The sequence below is a fragment of the Myodes glareolus genome, chromosome 3, assembly GCF_982192425.1.
Source record: "Myodes glareolus chromosome 3, mMyoGla1.1, whole genome shotgun sequence".
NCBI lineage: Eukaryota > Metazoa > Chordata > Mammalia > Rodentia > Cricetidae > Myodes > Myodes glareolus.
In genome coordinates this window covers 84,390,650-84,407,699 of record NC_142028.1, presented here as the reverse complement: position 1 = coordinate 84,407,699, position 17,050 = coordinate 84,390,650, and the positions used below count along the sequence as shown (strand labels likewise).

The 17,050-nt window shown below is 41.9% G+C and overlaps 1 protein-coding gene across 5 annotated transcripts in view; it reads left to right on the top strand.

Moving 5' to 3' along the window:
- Positions 1-17,050, top strand: part of Ndc1 (NDC1 transmembrane nucleoporin) — a 68,757-nt gene continuing 51,707 nt past the window's right edge. For 4 of the 5 annotated variants that reach the window (XM_048453290.3, XM_048453286.3, XM_048453289.3 and 1 more), the window contains exons 1-8: positions 1-381; positions 1,324-1,444; positions 4,581-4,682; positions 7,277-7,451; positions 8,144-8,282; positions 11,209-11,317; positions 12,178-12,229; positions 15,377-15,512. In XM_048453290.3, coding sequence (XP_048309247.2) covers positions 16-381; positions 1,324-1,444; positions 4,581-4,682; positions 7,277-7,451; positions 8,144-8,282; positions 11,209-11,317; positions 12,178-12,229; positions 15,377-15,512 — 1,200 coding nt within the window. In that variant the 5' untranslated portion in view covers positions 1-15. The remainder of the gene's footprint in view (positions 382-1,323; positions 1,445-4,580; positions 4,683-7,276; positions 7,452-8,143; positions 8,283-11,208; positions 11,318-12,177; positions 12,230-15,376; positions 15,513-17,050) is intronic. The other variant, XM_048453287.3, reaches the window with a different exon arrangement.

Genomic DNA, 17,050 nt, shown 5'->3' with positions numbered 1-17,050 from the left:
ACTACAGTTCCCAGAATGCAGCATCGCCGTCCCTTGATTTTGCCGCCCCGATGGACCCTGCTTCGTAAGGACCTTTTGAACTCCAGAGTACGGTTTCTCGAGTCACAACCCCCCGGGGGACATGTGACTAATAGACAGTTCTGGCCGGTCGAATCTGTTCAGACGACGCCGCGGAGAGATGGTCTGGCGGCTGTGGAGAGCTCTGCTAAGGCAGTGTTTCGGGCAGCCCCAGCGGGGTCCTCGCGGGGTCTTTCTGTCTTTGAACACTGGTGGCGGGCGTGCACTCAGTCCCCGGCACGCTTGAGAGCAGGGGCCGCCATCTCCATGGCCACAGCTCCGAGTGGGCCCTGCGTCGGCGGGGCGCGGGACATCCTTTGGCGTGTGAGTTAGCGCGTGGTGACGCTCACTGCCTCCCTGTGGCTGGGCGGGCGGGCAGGCTCTGGCCGTGTGGCGCTCTTGGCTGGAAGTGGCCTGTCTTCGGACTGTTCACCTGAGGGATTGGGCGCAGAGCTGTGGGGGTGTCTTCAGTGGAAGTTAGGTTTGGGGTATTGATCTGGAGTCCGAAGTGGAAGTTGGTCAGCGCGGGTGGGATGATCGAATGGGAATTTGGACAGAGCAGGAAAGATGTATTGCAAAATGTTAGTGATCCGAGCTGCTGCGTAATAAATGCCTTGATTCCCGGGATTGCGAAATGGGAGTGGGTGCCCTATGCAAAAAAAATGTGATGTGGCATTAGCAGACGGTGGGGTTGGAAAGAACCCAGTCGAGCATATATTCTTGGTTTAAGACTGTCCCTGCAACGATTCTTTGTATGGGCGGAAAGAGAATAGTTTCATTCCTTTCCAATAGTGTTTCTTTCTCTTTTTTTTTCTTTTTTCTTTTCTTTTTTTAAAATCTGGAATGAGCTACAATCCAATAGTGTTTCTACCTGAATGTACTGTAATCTATCCCAGGCTAAAAATAAAAGGATATTTGGGTCTGTTTGTTAACCACTTGTATCACCAGTCACATTAAATCCTGTGGAATTTCTTCCCGTGTTTTCTTTTTCCGTGTACATGTGTGTGTTAGTGAGCACGTGTGTACACCCAGAGAACCAGGGAAAAAAAAATGAATTCACCCCCACCTTAAACGCACTTGGTGTTACACTTGACTCTGTCCCTGACAGTCCACGGTTCAGTAGTGGTATGTGACATTACAGAGAGTGGACTATGATTTGGATATAAATAGTAGTGGTTAATGTTAGTAGCCTATATGAAAAGGCAGGATTTGCATAGCTAATTAATCTAACGGACTTCATGATTGAGGAGTTCTGTTCAATTGTAGGTTTTGGGTTGGAGGATAGTTAGAAGTATCATTTGGTCGGTGTTGCTTCTGCCCGTCTGTACCACAGCCTTTATAATCTTCAGCAGCGTCGATGTGTTCCATCCTATACAGTGGCTGTCAGGTAAGCAGGGGAACTCCGGTTACTGCCCATAGATTGTTGATCCATCAAGACATTTACTTTTAGATGAGGTAAAGGCATGCCCTGCATAACACAAACTGCATTTTGTTATATAAAAATCAGTAAGTGTGTCAGACTTTGTATGATGATCGAACAAAAAGCTCATTAGAAGACTACATAAATAGCTAGGTATGGTAGTGTACACCTGTAGGCCCTCTGTGTCACTTGGAAGGCAGAGGCAGGATGATATGAATTCAAGGCCAGCCTGGGACATATAATAAGAAAAAGAAAAAGACTACACACAAATAAAGACTTGTCCTTTGTCTTTTCCTTTAAAAAGATGTATTTTTATTTTTTATGTATAAGTATTTTTACCTGCATGTATCTGTGTTCATTGCATGCACGCCTGGTGCCTATAGATCTCCTGAAGCTGGATGGTTGTGAGCCACCATGTGGTTCTGGGAACTGAACCCTGGTCCTTTAGCAGAACAGCAAGTGCTCTTAACTGCTGAGCTATCTCTCCAGCCCCATTCCCCCTTCCTTATTTTTTGTTTGTCTTTTCTTTTGACAAATTTATTGATTTTTTTTTAATCTTTTAGAGAAAGAGTACTGTCCCTGTCATCTATTTAAAATTGTAGATAGAAACTGTGACCTATAGTCTTAAAGAAAAAGGTCCGAACTAGCTGGTTAGTGGCACATTGTTTGTTTGTTTTGTTTTTTTGAGATTAGATTTCTCTGTGTAGCTATAGCTTTGGAGCCTGTCCTGGAACTAGTCTTGTAGACCAGGCTGGCCTCACCCTCACAGAGATCCACCTGCCTCTGCCTCCTGAGTGATGGTCTTAAAGGTGTGCACCACCGCCGCCTGACTTAGTGGCACATTCTTATAACTCAACTCTTAGGAGGCTGTTGCAGGAGGCACTGGGGTTCCAGGTCACCCTGGGATTCCTATGGAGAAACTATTTCAGAAGCAGTGAGTGACAAAACAGAAGCTATATAAATATTTAAGGAATACTGCCTTCTTTCTGTGGCCAAAAAAGACAGCGAGGCCCAAAATAAAGAATATCAGGGAAGACTTAGGGGAAAAGGTAGAAGCAGGCTGAAATGTTGGTCTCTTTGGATGTAAAATGAAGTTAGGACATTCAGGAGCCGGAAAGATGGCTGAGAGGATAAAGTGCTTGCTGCTCAAGCGTGAGGACCTGAATTTAGATGCCCAGCACACACATAAAAGCCAGGTGTGTGTCACGCACCATAACCCCAGCGTTGTGGTGGAGCTCACTGGCCAGCCTAGCCAGCTGCTGAGCTCTGGGTTCAGTGAGCGAGGTTCAGGTCAAAACAGAGGATGGAGGGCAGCAGAGGAAGAGACCTAGTGTCACCCTCTGGCCTTCAGGTGTGCATGCATGAGCAAGCATGCCCACCCAAAAATAATTTAAAGCAATCAGTGAGTTCATTGAAATGTAGTTATTGATTTATATCAGTTGTAGCCATTATTGTGTGCCAGGCCCTAAATACCTTACGTCTGTTACCTGTTTCCTATATTGCGGCTTAATGAGGTGTTGTTGTATGTGCTTTGTGAATTCAAAACTAAGGTTCAGGCTAAAGTGATCTGTTCAACATCCAGCTAGTAAATGACTGAAGTCTCTGTCTTCAAATTTGTTTTCTCGCTGTGTGACATAATAGACAGTTTTAAAAAGTATTTAATCTGAGCAGTGATAGATTAAAAGAGCACACACTTTTAATCCCAGCACTCAGGAGGCAGAGGCAGGCGGATCTCTGTGGATTCGAGGCCAGCCTGGTCTACAAAGGGAGTTCCAGGACAGCCAGAACTGTTACAAAGAGAAACCTTGCCTTGAAAAACAAAACAAAACAAAAAAGTTAAAAGACATAAATATTGTCAGACTAGGTTTTGAAGTCTTGAAATTATTCTCTAATATTAAAAAACATATTACTTTGGGAATTTTTTTCCCCACAATATGTTCCTTTCTTTTTCTTCTCTTATAAGAAACTGCCAGCCATCAAGGAGTTAGAATTTTGTGTTGTTTGGCCTTTGGAAGTATTGCTATTAATCGGTAGAGTCATGCTTTTGTTGATGTGTGTCAGCCTTTGCTAAAGCACACCAGACTGACGAAACTAACCCATGAACTAGTGCATGGCAGATGATTAATTGTAGAGGCCTAAGAAATGTTGTAGTTAATCTTAGTCTCTGAATTCTACTTTGAAAAATAATTACTTTCATTATTAAGTGAGTCTGTTCAGCAAACATGTCCCATGTCTCTTTCTTTTGTTCATATTTTTAGACAGTAACATGCATAGTTTGAGCTTGGAAGCACGTTGGTTGCTGGGTTACTCTGAAATGCGAGTGTTTTGATTTTCACGGGGACATTGCTGGTCTTTGTTATTTAGCCCTTTAGATGACTTTTAAATTACACCGTTCCCATGTTACTTTGACTTTAGCTGTAGGCACTAATTGCATTTACTAAGTAGAGTTTAAAAATTCTGTTTACGGTTTGAAAAGAAACTTGGTATGTTGCTGTGTAGTTCTTCGTGGTGAGATGTTTGCATATGGTTGTATTTTCTCTGTTACTGACATCTGTGTTATTTAAAAGAAATTCTAATACCATTTTTTTCCAGTACCCGGAACAAAGTCTAAATTTCCTTTGGAGTTTTTGTGTCCTATTGGACATGTCAGCAGTGTACAAATAAATGCTTTAAAAACAAAACAAAACAAGGCAGACTTTTAATGTTAAGACTACAGTTGTGGATTCTGCTGAGATGGCTCAGTGGAGAAGGGTGCTTGCTGTGTAATCATGGGGACCAGGGTTGGATCCCAAAATTCACAGAAGAAACCAGGTGTCTCATAGGTGCCTGTAACCCCAACTCTGAGGGATTCATGCTCTCTGTCCTGTGCTGTGTGTACAGATACACATACATTCACATAGTCACCACAGCTAGACATATATTCGCACAGACATCACAGGTACATACATGTTCACACAGACATCACAGATACACATACGTTCACATAGACTTCTGTACACACATAAAAGCACTAGTTGTATTTCTAGCTCTTGTTGTATTGCCTTGCACTGACAGAACTGTCAGACCAAATGGACCGTGCTAATTCATTTCTCTTGTTGTCTAGATTCGTTCAATGACTTATGTAGTTCCCGTGTCATCTTCTACCTCCTGCTGCTGTCAGTGGTAATTATAATAATAAGTATTTTCAATGTGGAGTTCTATACAGGTAGGTTTCTGAATTTTAATCTTTTTAAAAGTTTGAACATCAGGGGTATGGCATGTGCTAGCCAGTCCTAGCGCTAAGGAGGTTTGAAGGAGGTCACTACAAGTTTGAGGCCAGCTTCAGCCGTGCGGTGAGTTAGACAGTTGACTAGGTTAGATGGCAAGACATTGTCTCAAAACAAAACAAAAATAATTTATTCTACCCAGGGCAGAATTTCAACAATGTGTTCATAGTCATGTTCTGTTATTTCTTCAGTGTGACACTTACTATTATCTTGGTGTTTCTCTTTTGAAGATACATTTAGGGCTTTTATGAGAGACATTGTGTGAGTCTGCTTACAGAAGTGGGGTATAGACTCTGGGCAGAGTCATAAAGACAGAGTGGAGGAGTGGCACCAGGGGCCAGAAGCGATAGGTCATTGGCCACTGGGTAAGGTTTGTTGGGAGGATGGAATGGTCAGGAGGTTGTGCCACGCTGCTTGCCAGTAGGGTGAGTGTCCTCATGTCTCAAAACTGGGTATTTATAAAAGATTCAAATCATAGATTTTGTTTTTTACCACATTGAAAAAATAGTTGTAACCCTTTTAATAGTTCACAGTTAGTGTTAAAGCTCTGAGTTAGCAAATGAATTATGAAATAATTCCTTATGGGGTACAGAACCAAATCTGGGCTGACCTCAAATTTTATGATCCTCCTCAGCCTCCTGGATACTAGGATTACAAGCATATGTCACTGACTTTGTGAGGTTCTTCCTCCACTCCCCACCCTAACCAAATAACAAAGTCTGTAGTTTTATAATATTTAATTTTAAAAAAATGGGCTTTGCCTTGGTAGGATCCTGAATTCCAGGGCATTTTTTACTCAGTTTATTCCTTTCGTACCTTTTTAAACTCCTGAATTTGTCACTTAAGGTTATTTCGATTATTTATTTATTTGTTTTCTATGACATCTTTCCTCTCCTTTTAGCTTTTTAGTATTAAAAAGAAAGTTCTATATTTAAAAAAAGAGCAGAATGTAAAATTTGAAGTCCCGACTGGATGTTGCAACATACTGTTTTTCTTTGTTTTCGTAGTGTTTCTTGTTGACTGGGTCTCTCTCCATTCTAACCCTGTTCAGAGCTCCCTGGCTTATGGGCTGTGTTCTCACACTCTCTTCTGTGCTCCTGGGTCATTTTCTGTATGTAGGTGGGCCAGGTGAGGGCGCTCAAGTTAGTATTTTTATTTTACTTTATTTATTTTTTGGTGTTTTTTGACACCAGGTTTCTCTGTCCTGGAACTTGCTCTGTAAAGTAGGCTGGCTACAGACTCAGATCTGCCTGCCTGTGCTGGGTCAGAAATGTGCACTCGTGTTTCTACGGCCTCACTGGTCGTGTTGGCGTGTCCTGTGGGAGTAGGCTTATGCTTGTACTGTGTGCCAAGCATCATGTGCTCCCAGCTTGCTCCAGAGGATCTGTGAAGTGTATTTGCTCACAGGTACACTGGGCAGGTATGACAGAGTCCAGGGAGCCATCTTTGACCCAGCGTGGGAGCAGCCTAGAGGAGCCAATGGCTGGACCAGATTTTGAAGGATGAGTTGTAGTAAGCAGACGACAAAGAAGAAAAATGATTTTCTAGGGAGAAGATGGAACTTGAAAGAATGTTGAGTGACATGGCAGGGTTTGTCACAGCAGGAAGTCCGGTCACATAGTTGGCTCTCAAGGCAGTTTTAGTGGGGAGAGGAGATGATGGCAGCTTCCTCCCTAAAATGCCGAGTGTTGGAGCCCTCCCTTTACACTTCGTTCTTGCCCACACAGCATCTGCAGCACCTCTTTTCTTTGGGTAAAATAAAAGATTATCGCCTGTCTGTGTCAGGCAGCCTAGACATAAATATTCTTCACTTCATTCCCACAGTTGTCTTCCAGGTCACTTCAGAGTACTTTTTGAAATACCTTTATAGAAGCTCGTGAGCAGGCTTAGTGGGGAAAGGAGAGGGCCGGCTCTAACCTCTACATAGACCTCCTTGCAAATAAATAATTTGTAATAACTATAAGCATTTGATATTCATTATTGTGATTTTTGTCTTTGTGGCTTATTTTTCAGAGATGAACTCTATAGTGAGTTTCAAATGCTGAAATAAAGGCAATTTGGAGCTATCTTCTAAATTATTTATTTTATAGCACTTAGGAAAATGTCAGAATTAGCATTATATTAGTTACTTGGGAATATTAATTTAAAGAAGTGAAAAGGCCATGTGTATGGGTACACATCAGTAATCAGGAGACAGGCAAGAGTGGATATCAGTAGTTCAGATATATCCTCCACTCTGCAGGTAGTGTGAGGCCAGTCTGGGCAACACGAGACCCTTGTCTATAAAACAATAACAAAAGCAAGAAAAATGGAAAATGTTAATTATGTTCCTTTAAGTCCTCATCTCTAGATTCCCTGATTTTTCTTGTATGTGTGCCTCTTTTTATTTCAACTTTTTAAAAACTAGAATTGTTAGCATGAGAGCTTTCTGTACTGGATTTTCATTGCTTGGGTGTTTGCAGTGAAAGGGAAGGTTCAGGTTCAGCTTCGGGTTGCGTAGTTACAAAGCCACGGTGCTATGCTTTCTCTGCAGTTGTGCCCTCCATCCCCGGCTCCCGACTGGCCCTGATAGGGAGGATCCTTCACCCTCAGCAGCTCATGCACTCCTTCATCCATGCTGCCATGGGAATGGTGGTGGCGTGGTGTGCGGCCATCATCACCAAGGGCCAATACGGTTTTCTCGTGGTTCCCTGTACTGTAACTGAGAGGTATAGTAAGTTTTTTTTCTTCTTTCTAGGAACCGTGTTTGCTTACCAAGTCAAAGGAGCCCTATGGAGATCAGTAGTATAGCGCTCTGCCTTCTAGCTTCTCACAGAAGTTCCTGTTTCTGTGTACGAAGTGTTAGTGATAGTTTATGTTTCAGGAAATTAGCAAAATTTAAAGACAGTTGGATGTGGAAGAGGCTCTGAGGTAATGTTGGGTCTCTGGGAGTGATTCAGGGACAGTGTCAGCTGCTTGAGAGTTGAGAATGATAGCCATGGAGGCAGACATATATATAATGGGAGGAGGTCCAGTGTGGTGCCCCCTGATTTCGTATCTTCCCAAGGAACGCTGTTCAGAGGCCCAGAGAGGGATGCCCAGTTAGTGCCATGAGAAGCCCAGAGCTCCAGCACCTCCAGTAGGTGCATGCAGATGAAGTCAGCTTGCCTTGGAAGCAACATGACTGTTGTGCACATTCTTACCTCAGATTTCCAAGGAAACAGCAAGAGTCAGGATCTCGTGCGTCAAGGGAAAATGCTTTGTTAATCTTTTGCTTCTGTTTACCTAAAATGAGTCATTTTGTTAGAGTTGAGGCATTTCTTAAGTGATTAACTTGGAATCTTGCCTTCTGGCAAGTAGCCTTAAAACAATGATAATGTGTTTTTGACTGTTGAATTAATAGCCTAACTTTTCCCTTCAGCTTAGAAAGCCCTGCTGCCCAAACCTGCATGAATGAACATCACCTGTTTTTCCTCCTGGCTGGAGCATTCATGGGCTATAGCTACAGTCTTCTGTATTTCATTAACAACATGAATTATCTTCCGTTTCCCATTATACAGGTAAGATATAATTTGAGCATTTCCTTACCTATAATATTAATATCACTTGTCTATACATATGGCCAACTTCATCTGATTAAGTCAAGATTTGATCAGTAAAACTGGAATTCGTCAATAAAACTCTGTGGGTAAAATTGCCTGACTGCGAGTTCAGGTCCCATGAGAGTGCAGTAGCACAGGTGTCTGATCCCAGTTTGCTTGGAGGACTCCCGAAGCTCAGAGTCAGCTACCCTGGGGTGCAGGGTGAAGAGTCCCCATCTTAAACATGGGAACAGTGCAGAGCAGTGCAGCACACAGAGGTTGTCCTCTGCTTCCACAAATACCCGTTCCCACTCATACTCGTCTGTCTTCTCTCTCTCTCTCTTACACACACACACACACACACACACACACACATTCTTTAGCACCAAAATCTTCAAAAGGCAGTTTGGAAGACCTTTGTGTCCATGAGATTTCTGTGTGTTTTGAGAGCTCCAGTCACCCTTTCCTGCTGCCACTCTGAGAATGCTGCTCCCGCGCTTGCCTTTCCTGGTTGTGGTAACACTTGCTGTGGTCCAGCAGGCTGGAGGGTGATGATGACATTCATGTGAAGGGCTTGGTGTAGCCATCTGCTTAGGGATGTGCAAGACATTTAAGACCCTTTTAGAATAAGGCATGCATGTGTAAATACAACTCTTTCATCTAGTTTGAGTGATGTAGTAAGACTGCTTCAGTTAGGGTGTGAGTGTGTTGCACGAATGCATACATGTGTATGGTTGCTCACTTGCATGTGTTGAGGCTAGTGATTGAAGATGGATGTTTTCCTCAATTGATTCTCACTTTAGATTTCAAGACAGAGTAGCTGCTCCTGAGCTCCAGGAACCCTCCTGTCTTGGCCTGTGTAATGCTAAGCCCATAGGCATGCACTGCCACTTCTGACTCTACGTGAGTGTGGGGGATCTGAACCCAGGCCCTTAGGCCTGGATGACAAACAAGTGACTGACTAGTCCATTTTTCCTGCTCATTCACTGGAGTTTTTTAAAAATTTAATCAGAAGCAGGTGAGATACTCAGCAGGCAAAAGTACTTGGAGCACAAATCTTATGATCTGCACTGACTCTCTGGATCCCACAGTGGACCAACTTGCAAAAGTCATCTTCTAACCTCCAAATGTGCATTTTGACACATGGCTGCTTGCAGACAGATGGACAGACTGACAGACACAGACACAGAGGTTTTAAAAAACAAAAGCCCCACCTATAGGAATACAGCCTGGAGCTGAGGCATGTGTTTCTGCTATTTCTGCTTGTGTTTTTATGCACTTCATTTTGGCCCTGGCTGTGAGGCCTGGGCACTGGAATTAGCTTTAGACCCAGTCTCTTCCCACTGGCTCCCTCACTGGTGGAAAAGAAGTGAGGTGTAAAGCAATCGTGTACTAAAGCGAATTTCGTCCATGAGAATTGAGTATGAGGGTTCTCCCAGCTAACATGTCACATGCCTGTTGCATCGGTGAGCAGGAGCTGCTGAGAACACATCTGTGAGAAGATCTGTCCCTCATAGATGTGATCCTTATCTTCCTGAGGTTGTGTGTGAAAAAAAGCTTCCTTTTTTAGGAACTCTTTACGTTTTAAGAGGGTTTTAAAAGTAGGGGTGACCCAGAACATCTTGAGAAAATTCCATACAGGAACACTCTGTTGTACATGACCGTAAGGCCAAATATAAAAATTCAGAGAAAGAGAAAAAAATAAGTGTCAGAAAAAATAAGACACTTCTGATCGTCTTGCTGGACCTCCAGGTGAAGTCAACCGTCTACTTAACGTCACAGATGTGCAGTGCACACAGGAGCTAATAGTTGACAGTGCTGAAAATGACTGTTTCTACCATATAATGCTAAATTTTAGGACTTTTTGTAATTGCTTTTGATCAAAAGTTTATTCTGAAATAATAAACTCTCACTTCACAGTAACTTTGTAAGAATCTATATATTTAGACAGGGTTTCACCGCATAGCCCAGGCTAGTCCTGAGCTCTGGCTCTTCCTGCCTCAGGTCCCCAAGTGCTAGTGACAGGCACGTGCTACCATACCTAACTTTAAAATCTTAATATTTAGCCAAAATGTATATTTGGGACATCTCTTACAGCTACAAGTGTGTAGCTATCTGCCTGGGTAGGCACCATTTTTTGACGGTGGCAGGACAGTGGGGTCAGAGAGGCGAAGATAGGATGATAGCAGTTGAAGTGATGGATCTGGGTGACTGGAGCTGTCTTCTCGTCAGTCAGATTTGTGCCTTCGTTTTTATTGTGGTAAGTTTCCCTCCCTGAAAGGCTGAGGTGAAGGAACACACTGGCTTAGGCTTTTCACTGTCTGAGAACATTGCTCATGCACAGTGGTCTTGTCTTGTGCGTATTGAGTTGGTGATCAGAGTAGGGTGAACTGATAGGAAACGAGAAGACAGGCCCATTCCTTTTCCTCTCTGCCTCTAAAGAGTGGTGAGATACTTGTCATTTACTTGATATTGTCAGTGTTTTTACTTCTGATCTTAGTTATGGAGTGTAAAAATTAACTAAACATTAGAATGGTTTGTCTTATTGCGCAATTATTGTGGATCTTTTAAGTTCTAAATTTACAGTTTTATTTCTGTGTGTGTGTGTGTGTGTGTGTGTGTGTACAACTTGTACCATATGGGTCTCCTGTGACCTAAAATGTAGGTAATCAGGCTTGGCAGGAGGCAGCTTTATTCAGTGAACTATCTCATGGGCTCCCAGTTATAGTTTCTTTTGTTCAGATTTAACTCTTTCTGGTGGTAGTACAGGCGTGCTCCTGTACCATCTAGCTGCAACCCTCGCTCCTTGCTCTTAATGATTGTGTTTCAACTTCTGCCTCTGCTAGAGTGTCCATCCCAGAATGATACTGAATGTGTCCTTTGACTTTTTTCTTGTTTTCCACAGCAGTATAAATTTTTGCGCTTCAGAAGATCTCTCCTCTTACTAATTAAACATAGCTGTGTGGAATCCCTGTTTGTGGTCAGAAATTTCTGCACTGTGTATTATTTTTTTGGTAAGAATTTCTCCCTTCTAATATAGTATATTATTAGCTCATAATGTAGAAAATGTTGCAAAAGTTGCTCTTTAATGAATTATTTTTTTTATAGTTGTGCTTGATCAATTAAGGGGAATTTTTATTAAAGGAAATGTGATATATACATGTAAAATATTCATTAAACAGAGAAATCTCTTATGTTGCAAAACAGCATAAACTGTTCACTGTTGTGTTCACCTCAGAAAACCAGATGCTGCACAAGGCAGCCAGAACGGAACAGTGGTTCTGAAAGCTGAAAGCTGGGGGAAGGGAAGGGACTGTTTAGGGCCAAGTATTCAGGCATGCATGCGGTGAGACAGTTCTGGAGATCTGTTGCACAGTGGTCAGCCAACAGCTCTGTGCTGCACGGCTAAAGATAGTAAACATGGCAGGGTCAGAGGACAGCTTGCAAGAGTTGGTTGCCTCCTGTCATGTGGGTTCTGGTGCCGAGCTCTTACTTGCTGAGCCATCTCACCAGCTCAGAAGCAACACAGCTACACATTTTGCTCTGTGTGAGTGAGAGACAGGGGTGAGTGACTGCTCACCTGTGGATCCGAGATGTACTGAAGAGTTGGAAGTGCTACGTAGAGTCCGTCCCAGCTGTCTTGCCTTTCTTTGTTTTTAATAACCATGGTGACTAAGACTTGAATATCTTATAGTTGTACAGTGGAAGGACTTCCAGTATTTAGGAATTATTCTCTTTAACTCTCCATTTCTAATCAGACAACCTAACATTTTAACTGAGGTCTCCTTGTGTACTTGAACCTTGTAATCTAAAGCACGCTGAAGAGTTGTTCTTCTAACTTCTCATGTTCCTGTCTTGGTGTTCTTCTCTGCAGGCCATATTCCCAAAGCTTGGATTAGCACTGCTATGGACCTTCACATAGATGAGTAAGCAAGTCTAATTTTACCTCTGTTTCCTTCCTTTTAAATTTTGCTACTTTCTAGATGCTTTGTTTAGGTTTATCCTTTAATTTTCTCTTTAAATTGAAATAAGAAATGGCAGAAAAGAGGTAGGTGCTTGGTGTACAACGTGCTGGCTCATGCCCTGTACTGTTTGGAGGCTGGAAACCACACTATTGCTCACACTCCTTAGCAGCCAAGGTGGGGTCAGGTGAAGGCTAAGCTTACCTTGACGCTGCGCCCTTCCTGGCTTCCCCACCAGTCTCTCCTGTGCTAGACATCTCAGCTCCTCATACTTCAGTTTGGGTGTTTAGTGCCATGTATTGTGCGCCATTGGACACCCACTTCACTATAACCTCTAAAGATGCTGGAAATTACCTAATCTTTCCAATATATGTTTGAAAATTAAATCATTAATAAGTCACTAAAATTTCTGAGTCATGCACTCGTATCATCACAGTGAGACTACTGCTCATCCTGTCTGTAATTTATTAAAAAATAAATGCAGTTTTTAGCCAGGCAGTGATGGTGCACGCCTTTAATCCCAGCACTTTGGAGGCAGAGGCAGAGGCAGACAGATCTCTGTGAGTTCCAGGCCAGCTTATTACACGGAGCAAGTTTCATGAATTTACACACGCATACAGTTCTCAGATAAAAAAAAAAGTATTTATTTTGCAATGCATGTGGCTCCCATAGTATAAGGATATGGCCCATAGCTTTAATCCCAGCACTCTGAGCAGAGGCAAGCAGATCTCTATGAATTTGAGGCCAGTCTGGTCTACATAGTGAGTTTTAGGCCAGCCAAGGCTACATAGTGACATCTTGTCTCAAGATCCCAAAACCAAAAGAATACACAGTGAAAGACCCCGTCCTTCTGCACTCACTCAGACCCTTGCCCAGACTTAAGAAATAGCTGTCCGTTTTGTTGCCGCTGCTGTTAGGTATCTTTCTTACTAAAGGAGAGTGGGCTTTCTGAGTTGTGTGGCCCATGTCTGTCTTTGTCATTTATTATACGTCATAAAATTTACCCTGTTCATCTATGATTTATTTAAAAAATAAATGGATTTTTTTTTTTAAACTGGGCAGTGGTGGTGCTTGCATTTTAGAGGCAAAGGCAGGTGAATCTCTTGAGTTTGATACCAGCCTGATAAACAGAGCAAGTTATTAGGTCAGCCAGGGCTACACAGAGAAATCCTGTCTCAAAAAAACCACAAATAAGTAAATAAATAAACAAACAAATAAATGCAGTTTTTTTCTCAATTTTTTTTTTAACATTTATATATTTACTTAATGTGAGTATGTGTGCCCATCAGAGGCATCTTGTGGAAGTTCTGTCCTTCCACTATGTTCTCCTTTTACCATGTGGAGTCTAGGGATGAAACTTGGGTATCAGACTTGGTAGTGATACCTTTACCCACTGAGCCCTACCACCCTCTCTCTCAGAACTTTTAATGATGTAGCGATGGTTTAATCATCAAATAAATATGGAAAAAAGTTACACACTAGTAATGTGTCATTCTTTCACTTTGCCTATGACACAACCTTAACTGAGCAAGGAGTCAGCCTACGGAGCTCTGGAGTGCACTGTTTTAGTTACCTCACGCATGCTTTGCACACAGCTGTGGGTTCATCCGTGGGTGGAGGTGCATACCTGCGACCCCAGGACTATTGGGGCTGAGGCAGGAGCACCATGAGTTTGAGGTCAAACTGGGCTATACAGAGAGATCGTCTTTCAAATAAACAGATCAGAAAGGGTTTACCCTGTTGTTGCTGGATAAAATCAGCTTCCTCTATGTGCGTCCTTTTGATTTTGGTTACTTCACTGTGAGACTTGTATCATATGTGGAATTCACTACGTTCGAGTTTAGAGAGTTGGGATTTTGACATATCTTGAAATTTTAGAGGTACTGTACATTTCAATTTTTAAAAAACAATTTTTAAAACTTTTTATCTTTTTATATTTTCTGTCTGAGTGCTCTGCAGGCCGGAAGAGGGCACCAGATCCTATTGTAGATGGCTGTGAGCCACCATGTGGGTGCTGGGACCTAAACTCAGGACCTTCTCTAGAAGAACAGCCAGTATTCTTAACCATTGAGCTATCTCTCCATCCCCAGATTTTAATTATTTTTAAAAGTTCCTAGGTAAAATTTAGTTTTGTCTTCTGCTTAGTTACTAGATGAGAAACCAAATGCACAGGCCATTTATTCGGTTAGCTTTCTGTGCAGCCTGAGTCAACTGGAAAGAGGAAAACAATATTTGATAGAAATGTAAGTTTTTGTTCTTTCACTCAGAAAAACTTATAATATAGACAATCTCCTAATATTCTTCTTTCATGCAAGTCAGACCCTCCTCAGTCAGTATTTACTTAGCAGCTAAACAATTCTGTCATGTATTGGCCTTCCCCATGAATACCAAGTACTGAGTGGTCAATCTTGTTGTAAGGTGATTGAAATCTTGTGAGCGCCTGAAGAGTTTGAATGAAAACATTATACTCTGTTGTATGGATAAGGAAAATGAAGATGAACATATGGTTATAGGTGGTGGTTTATCTAACGGCAGTGTGTAGGTTGTGGCCAGATTCAAATCCTGTTTTTGCATAATTGCTAGTTTTGTGATTATAGGATTTATAGCAGTACTAACTAAATCACTCAAGGCTTTGTAGCACTCTAATAGTTTCTAAAGTCGTTTAAAAAGCAGAGATCATTGTTTTTGTAACGTGTGCAATACTCTGAAACTGTTTATATGCCATATACATGGAGCTGATATCTGATCCACAAGTCACCAGTTTCTGAGACTATGGTGGTCTTGACCTTCAGATCCCCTTGTCATACCCTGCTCCCTAGACATCTAATGGGTTAAAGAATCAAGCCATGAATTAGCAATAATAAGTTTCTGCCTGTGCTAAATAGGTTTATAGATATGGCTCTGACTTCCATAATAAATGGTACTGCAGATTTAGAACTCAGGGACCTGCAAGGCCAGTTCCTGCCAGCGTTTTCCCTATGACTCTCCTACATACCTCTGAGGGAATGTTAGGGAAATAGCTCTAGAAGGGTACTAGCAAATAGGGTGTATTTCTCAGTGTGGAGTCCTTGTCTTTGCTGTGGGAATTAATGGTACTTACTGTTTTCATAGGCAGGCTCACAGGCCTCTTGACACAATAGGCGGCCTCCTTAATGTCTCGTTACTCTACCATGTTTGGCTCTGTGGTGTCTTCCTCTTGATGACTTGGTACATCTCATGGATACTCTTCAAAATCTATGCCACAGAGGTCAGTATTTGTTTTTTGTTAACTACTGTTGTGTTTCAGAGTATAGGAAGTTGTGCTTCCAGCAGATGACTGCTCAGAGCCATGTTCCTTAGCTGGTTTCAGTTTCCTCATTTACTTTCTGTTTCTAAGGAACAGAGTTGGTGCTCATAGAGTAACTGGGCTCGAACAGGATAGGATTTGCTATGCTCTACTTAAAGCCTGGCTTTCTTCCTGGTTATTTTGAGTACGAGTTGGGCCTAGATTTTAAATTAATTTTACGTGCTATTGAAATAGTTACTATCAATGTTTAAGTATGCAGTTATACAATACTTGGTTTTTGAAAAACATCTTGAAATTTGTTAAGAAATTCTGAAAATTGAATTAATCTGGACAATTCTCACAAAAATATTTTTAAAAGATTTTATGTGTATGGGTATTTTGCCTGCATTCATATATGTGTGCCACATGCATGTCTGTTGCTATGGATACTTTGAAACTAGAGTTACAGATAGTTGTGGGTTGCCATGTGGGGGCTGGGAATTGAACCTGGTTCTCTAGAGGAGCAGCCATTGCTTCCAACCGCTGAGCCATTTCTCAAGCTCCACAAAAATTTTTGTTTTAAATTAATTTATTTTATTTCATGTGTATTGGAGGTTTGCCTGTGTGAGGATATCAGATCCCCTAGAACTGGTGTTGCAGATAGTTGTGAGCTGCCTTATGGATGCTGGGAATTGAACCTGGGCCCTCTGGAAGAGCAGCCAGTTCTCTTAACTATGGAGCCATCTCTATTTAGCTCCACAAAAATCTTTTTAAGTGAAGGGCTGCCATTTTTTTAAAAAGTCATCTGATGTGTCTGTCACAGAAAAGAAGTGTTCTATTTGATTTTACCATCTCTGGTAATTTTCAGTGACTTCATAGAGTCTTTGTTCCTGGAATTTATTTCTGTTAATTGATGTCAGTTTGATAAAATTGGGACAGTGATACTTAAGAAAATATATATTTTTTTATCTTTATTTCGTTTTATTTGTTTTGGTTTTTTGAGACAGAGTTTCTCTGTAGCTTTGGAGCCTGTCCTGGAACTCACTCTGTCGAACAGGTTGGCCTCAAACTCACAGAGATCTGCCTGCCTCTTGCCACCTGGGTGCTGGGATTATATGAGTGTGCCACTACTGCCCAGTGAAAATATATTTATTTTTATTTAAAACTTTTTGTACATATGAGTGTGTTTTGCATGCATGTATACCTGTATCCCATATGAGTGCCTGGGATCTGTGGAGGTCAGAAGAGGACATTTGGTCCCCTGGGGACTGGTGTTAAGGACACTTAAATCCATGCAGTATGTCTGCTGAGAATCAAATCAAGCTTGGCTAAACATAGACAAGAATTGTGGATTAATTTAAGTTGCAAGAGCTAGTTAGTAATAAGCCTGAGTTAATAGGCCAAACAGTTTATAATCATTATAAGCCCCCCCTGTGTTTCTTTGGGACTGAATGGCTGCAGGATCAGGCAGAATAGAAACTCAGTTTATTGAAAGAAAGTTATTAAAGAAAGAAAGATCC